We start from the raw sequence: 7,500 nt of genomic DNA on the forward strand, positions 1-7,500 counted from the left end.
GCAGTTCAATAACCTTTATCCGCATCGATTCTACTCTTTCTTAATTCAAATGATCTATGCATTACTAGTTGGATTAATTTTTGCCGTTATCCACACCGGTTCCCGTTAACCAGGTGCAACCATGAAGGTCATGCGGTAATCGTGAAATCTTTAATCAACATTTTATTAGTCCTACAATGCGATACCTACACCTTCCCAAACAAGTAGCAACGCTACGTTATCATGCAAGTCCCTAACAATAGCATCATGGTGAAACACACTTATACTATGATCATATGTCTTTATAGTCTTGTCGAGTACGTTTTTTTAAACTAAATCTCAGTCAAAAACAAATGTTTGACTTTCTTTTGCAAAACATTCACTCCAAGTTGGTCGATGTGTCGAATTGAGTGACGGGAAGGTGTAATCAAATCTGTATTATTTTACTCTTCCTTGCAAACAATAACCTTTTTAAAACCCATTCAGTGCACTATGTAGTGTAATAATGTGTATGAAGTGAGGTAAACTTCTGAAAATCGACTGTTGCTTGTATTTTTAGTCATATTCGGCGAGACATTTTAATATCAGGAGAGAAATACATGATCTACAAAAAAGAGGATTCAAAAATGGTGTCTGTATTATGAAAATTGTATGCGTTAAACGGACCATTATTCTTAGCAACCGTTTTTTTGGTTTTGTTTTAAACTATTTTTTAAATTCGTTTGAGAACTTCTCTAGAAAAAGATCGTTCGATAGATTGAAGTGAAGATAATAAAATGCTATTTGCAGATTCGTAAAAAAATATATTTTCTTTTTAAATAATAATTAAAATGCAATGATGAAATGCCATCGTCCATAGCTGCTAATGGGAGCATTTAAGCAATCATTCTTCACGTTACTAGCTTCTCATGTAACAATTTTCTTTTTAGAATGTTTAAAATTTTAAAATTAAAATAAAAAAATCCTCTGAAAAGTGAAGAAAAAACGTATTATTGCAAACTGACTGTCATAAATTAATTTTACTTGGCAGCCATTGCTATGCAGCATATTGCTTTGTTCAACATTTTTGATATACATTCGTTTCGTGTTTTTGGCAAGGGTAAAACGTTCAAAATATGATCATGATATGAATATGACACTGGGTATAATATAATTGCATGTACTCCGATACAAGAAAGCCAGACATTAGCTCGTCTCTGAAAAATATAATTGGAAGTGTGTTCAAATTCACAAGAGTAAAAATTGGGAATTATTAGGGCTGAGAAAAAAAAATGTATATATTTTCGACCAATTCCGTGGTTTTTTAATAATATCAATTAAAATATAAAAATAAATCCGATTTGAGACTGATATTCATTCGACTAACAGTATAGACTTTTTAGCTCGTATGTGAATATTATTTAGTGCACGTCATTTAGCATTAACCTCAGAATGAAAAACGATTGTTTTAGTTGATATGACTTATAGCAAAACTTAAGTTTTTACAATAATTGATGTTGCTCTTAGAATCGTTATACGATGAAAACCCAAAAAACCTTGGACTTCTGCTTTTACCTGATTACCTTCCATTTTCCCCATATGAGCTATGGGAATTGGCATTGATTGAAAACTGCCATCTTTTCGCAAGTAGTCTTCGCAGTATTTGGCCTGTATCTCTACACTGAAAGTTACATAACTTACACAAACAAATAGTTGAAAATTTTACATTCGACCTTGCAAATCTCCCAGCGAGCATATCGACATGATGGTTTCGCTGAAATCAACTCCATCTCTTCTATTGCCTAAATCTATTACATTATGTTTGGCACTTACGTTTCAGTTTTTTTTATTTATTCAACAGAAATCCCGAATTCTACGAGTCTGCTATTCGGAAGTGTAATAGTAACGTTGATTGAAAACCATGATTCAGTTTGGCATAATATTCTACATGTTTGTTTTTTTAAACCTCAAATTGCCAGAATGTTTCCTCTAAACAAATCCGACAGTTATCTAAAGAAATTCGTATTGCAACATATGAAATGTGTGCTCCTAGGTATTACGCGTCTTATAACAAAACATAGCAAAAGCATAACTGAAGCAATCATCAATTATACAATTACCCAAGCCCAATGTTAAATTAAAATGCTTTTTATAAAATAGCGGCGACATAATTATATTGATTGAGTGAACTTATTTTCCATTACTGTGCTCAATCCCATCAACGAGTTTACTCATTTTTAGCAAACTTCCAATTGCGATATTTTTTTGTCATATCCGATTCAACGGTGGTTATATTCGAAACAATGCTAATCATGTGGCACACGATATGTTTAATAATATGTATTGGTTTTATGTATTTATTCAGTTTAGTACTTGCTCAAGCAAGATACTGAACATCACTAATTCACACAACATAATTTCACCTCTGAATGTTTGTTACTTGAACCATCGTATACTCCAGCGAATTTCTTTATGTGCTTTTTGCCTTAAAATAATATTCACTTATAACAACCATCTTTCTCTGTGAAGTAGTTTGCTTGAGCAATAACAAAATGCCTATTTTTGATTGAAATAGAAAAGTAATCGGATTGGTTAATGTACTAATTATAGTAATATTTATATTGATTATTTTTCAACCGATCATACCGAACCGATAGTAAATTGCTTGCCATTCAATGTGCCTGTATAAAAGCAAAGCAAATTTATCGTCTACCGTTAAATTCTATAACGTGTAACCTCACAGTGAACTTCAAACAAGTGGCACAGCGTACCAAACACTAAAACATTGAAACTAGACTAAACACTGATGCGAGCACTATACTAAAAGGATGCTGTAGCCTTTCATAATTGGACCCTATGAAATCTGACAAAATCTGCCTTTGCGGTGTTGTTCGGTCTAGGGCATTCGCGGTTCTCAACACAGGTTTTTTTTATTTTGACTATTCTTCTGCGAAACAATACGAAATATACGCCTGATATGCATGAAAGGTAAATGAAAACCAAAATAAATGTAGTTGTTACTAGTGTGAGGCTGTTCTCTAAGCACAAAACTTTCCCTTTCCCTCAGATCTGTGTTGATGTAGTCTAGATCGTAAAACATGCAGAAGATTTTTTATCCACATTTGATTTTGTACTAGGGTGGACATTTTTGGAAGTTTACGATATTGGTTTCATTGTTAAGTCACGAAATTTGCAATTTATTTATGCCCCATTTACGTATTATTTTATTCGTGATTGATAATATTTTGAAATCTTCGTATAACCACCCGTATCTGATCTTCGCTTTAAATTAAAATGTTTGGCGGTTGACAAATTATTTTCTTTCCAGGTTCAGACCGTATCTTAAGAAAGGAAATGTAGTTACTGGTGCAACAGCCGCCGTTGTTGTCATACCATTGTAGGCGATTCCCGCTGCAGCATTCGGTGGTCCTGCTGCACCGATGGAACCGTTGCGCAATCCTGCAGTCATTGCGGGACCCATTGGTCGAAGAATATTGTTGCCACTACTGCCATTGCTACCAACATCTCCACTTCTAAAGCTGAGAGGAAGAAGAGAGCGAAACATTTAATGGATCGGGGCTTTGACGATGTGATTCGGAGTGATGTAGTGATAGCCCGGGATTGGCATTCCGGCAGTTTCCATTGAAATTCTGAAAGTAGATTCAGGGATGCACGTGTTCGTGTATCATATGTAACGGCATGCATGCCCGAAAATGAATTGATTGATCAAATTTAATTCATCATCATCATTGGATTCCAAATAATTGCCAAAATTTTGATGTCATTATAGGCAGTGCAGTGCAAACCGGAATGTACATGGACGGGTACAGAGGGATGTTGAAAACAGGAATAAAAACATAGAATGGAAGAGGAAGATGGATAAAAGAGAAGGGAGCGGGGATAGAGAGAGAGAGAGAGAGAGAGAGAGAGAGAGAGAGAGAGAGAGAGAGAGGGAGAGAGAGTATGAAAGAGATAGAGAGAAAGGAGTGAGGGAGAAAGAGTTAGTAAGGAATATAGAAAAATGTAAAAGCAATAGACAAAGAGAGATGCAAAAAGGAAAAAGAGAAAAGAGTGAAAGAGAGAGAGAGAGAGAGAGAGAGAGAGAGAGATAAAGAGAGAAAAAAAGATATGCATTAATTATTTCATGTACCAAACTGATTGAATTTTTCACAGACAGATCACCGCATGGAAGTTCTTCAAATAATGAAAACAAGCTGTTGTTTCATCATGAGTTATAATTGATATAATTGAAAGATGTATCTGTTATAGGTCCAGTCACTATAGGAAAAAAATATTTTCATAAAAATCATACCCCACAGTTAGGACGGTTTGACGCAAAAAGGACATCACACAGATCAGAATATTGGAGAAGATTTGCTGCCAATCGGATGACAATAGTAAGTTACCATAATACATTCACAGCTGAATGATATTGTATGATCATTTAGTATATCCTACAATCTCGTGCAATAAAATCAATCACTTGACAAACAAGAATCGGTTGAATTATGTTTATGTCGTGAAACCATTATTACATTGTTGAACCGGAAATAAAGGTATACTGAAAACAAGGTTTAACATTTCATAAAATAACTAAGCTTAATCAAAATCCAATTTCAAATGCTTCACGAGAGAGATAGAGAGAGAACGAAAGATAGAGAAGAGAGAGAGAGAGAGAGAGAGAGAGAGAGAGAGAGAGAGAGAGAGAGAGAGAGAGAGAGAGAGAGAGAGAGAGAGAGAGAGAGAGAATGTGTGTATAAGAGGATATGAATGGAAGATGGCGTTAGGTATAAAGCAAAATTATATATTATCATACAAGATTACACCTTAAAATCGTATTTGGAAATATTTTATAAAAATATATAATGACATTTCGGCTGCTGTACGTTTCAAAAAGTACAGCAATTCTCAAAACTATGACAAAAAACTGATAAAAGCTTTCGATTGTTTGCTTCTGTTGCTTTGTTAAAAAATCTCATACATACTGTAATTGTATTATTCTTGGGAATACGGATTTTAATTATTATTAGTTAAGAGTATAACATAGGTCAATATAATAATATAACCAAGACGGAATTTATGAGATTGTGGCGGTTTTTTTGCTATGGTATATCGGCTAGAATTTTCAACATTTAAAGGTTACAAAGGAAGGGGATGGGTGGCGTCTCCACGGGGCGGGGGGATAGACTAATGTACTTATTTTCTGAATGAAGAACATTTTGTTTAACCACGCCACGATAGCAGCATGCGTCGCGATAAGAGCAACGTATTTCTGAACAAAAATCAACTTTATTTCAATCTGTGTTGCCATTTGTTAACCTTTTTTTATCACACCTTATCACAACCTGGAGACGGTCTTCCAAAAATCTTCGTTTTTAATCTAAGTTTCTATGAGCTTTAATTTTTTTGCGATTTATGCAACACTTAATCTGAATACAAGAAACAACGAAGAACATTCATCAACAACCAAGCATTTTTTCTTCAATGATTGAGCGCGGAGTTATGATGCCATCAAAATCAACACCATCAAAAGAGCATTTTGCAGACATGCCCAGATGCCATTGTAGTAGAACATATTTCCATCTAAGTGCATCGTAATACTTGAAAAGTTTTATTTTAATATTGCATTCCTAAATATAACAATGTATTATGAATTCCAAACTAAGAGATAATAAAACAGAGCCCCGCCAACCGCCCCACAAACGACCAAGTTGTTTTTCGACTAAGAGAATAATAATCATAAACACAACACACAATATTTTACTCATTGCCGTATCTCATGTTTGAATAGGATTTGTTTGATTGGAGATGATTGCGAGGATTAGTTAAAGGAAGATATATTTTCGGATAATGAATCTGTGCTGTGCTTGTGAAATACGGTGCTGCGTAAAAAAGATCAAATTTATCATTTATCTCTAAAATTGAGCAACAGGCCCATACAATATTCTTGGAGTCCATACAAAATAATACGTCCAATACCTATACAATCTTGAAGTCTTCGCTTTTATGAAGTAGAAAAATCCATATCAAACAAGGTTAGTAGCAATCTGATTTCATGGTTATGTGCGGATTTAGGGCGGAGTTAAATGTAGTAATTATTAGGCTGAAAGCATTTTATTGCACGTGACTAATGAATTAATGCTTGGTGTTTTTTTATGTATTTTTTCTATACAAGCGGAAGTCAACAAAAAACAAATTTTCTTATGTCTTTTCAAGGCTGGATAGTGATGTCGAATTTTGCAAATGGTACAAAGATAGAATGTTTAGATTTGGTGTTCTTGGTGATGGGTTGAGGGACATCCTGTAGCACACTTTGGAAGGCAATGGACAATTGTGAAGGTACTTAGGCACGGTCGTTTTTGTAGAAGAGGTCGGAACAGTCGGAAATGTGGATAATGAGGAGATGACGTTTAGGATTTCCCATATTATCGCTGAAGAAGGCGAATTTGCTTTTTCCCACGCAGGCACAGATTGAAGTTATCCACCATACTGAAATGAATACAAATTAGCTGATCTTATAAAATCTAGCAATGCCCTAGCTAGCAGAAAAAAAAATCTTGATTTACGCATAGTCTATACTTTTATTTGTTTTCCATGCCTTGGCTTGGTTACTATTGAACATGTTACACAATCAAGGACACTATAAATATGTCAATGTTGCTAAAACTGTAAGTTCAGAGCCCTAACCCTATATAGTTAATCATATCGTTACGGTAGTTACTATAAACCAACACTGCCCTGCCTTCCTAGTGAGTAATTCCTTGCCAATTTTGTCTTTTGAGTATATTAAACGTTGAGAAACGCTGGACACTGGCGGTATGCAATATGCTCATTAAAACATCAAAACTACAATGATACAAGAAAACATAAGCATTTATGGTCTCGAGATATAATTTTTGGGATAACAATTTCTCCGATAGCATGACAAATTCAAAAAAAAAAAAATAGACGAAAAGAAACAATTCAGACAAATAACAATATAATTAACATACATGTCTGCATTATTTTATGCTTTTTATGTTCAGCAAGTTGCAATTGTCAGTTGACTTTCCCTTTTAAGTATCATATAATGGTTCGGTATGCTAATAAATCTGCTCCGTCCAAGATAATCGTTACCAACGACTGATTTTATTTGTTTTAATAAACCAATAAAATCTTTCAATCGATCTACTAATTTTTATGGGGGGTTGAATTAAAAATGTTTTCGTTTGCAATAATATAATCAAAATTTTCTTCTTACTAAAACATTTCCATGTCATGTCCACCATAAAAAAAGAACACTGGATTGCTTATTGCTTTTTATGAATCATCAGTAAAAAATAATTTAAAGCACGCAAATCATTCTTGGCTCATTAACAAAATACAAGCTTATCATTGAATTTTTGCTATGAAAACAAGAGATTCCGGGCTAGTTTGTTTCAAATATGTATACATTGAATTTGTATACTTTGAATAAAAAACAAAAAAAATACCGAGCTGGACTGACCAAATAGCTGTTTTATTTTTAAACCATTAACTACAAAAGAAGCACCCGAGGCTCAA

General features: G+C 34.1%; 1 protein-coding gene across 17 annotated transcripts in view; it reads right to left on the reverse strand.

Moving 5' to 3' along the window:
* Positions 1 to 7,500, reverse strand: part of LOC126578603 (poly(rC)-binding protein 3) — a 57,530-nt gene that overhangs the window by 6,707 nt on the left and 43,323 nt on the right. For 15 of the 17 annotated variants that reach the window (XM_050241325.1, XM_050241323.1, XM_050241316.1 and 12 more), the window contains one exon: positions 6,516 to 7,500. This exon is cut by the window's right edge and continues 2,204 nt beyond it. Coding sequence is in view for 2 of the 17 variants with exons in the window: in XM_050241330.1 (XP_050097287.1) it covers positions 3,272 to 3,497 (226 nt within the window). In the remaining 15 variants the exon portion in view is untranslated. Of the gene's footprint in view, positions 3,609 to 6,515 lie in introns of those variants that run through there. The other 2 variants (XM_050241330.1, XM_050241331.1) reach the window with 2 other exon arrangements.

Source organism: Anopheles aquasalis, chromosome 3 (genome assembly GCF_943734665.1).
Source record: "Anopheles aquasalis chromosome 3, idAnoAquaMG_Q_19, whole genome shotgun sequence".
Lineage (NCBI taxonomy): Eukaryota > Metazoa > Arthropoda > Insecta > Diptera > Culicidae > Anopheles > Anopheles aquasalis.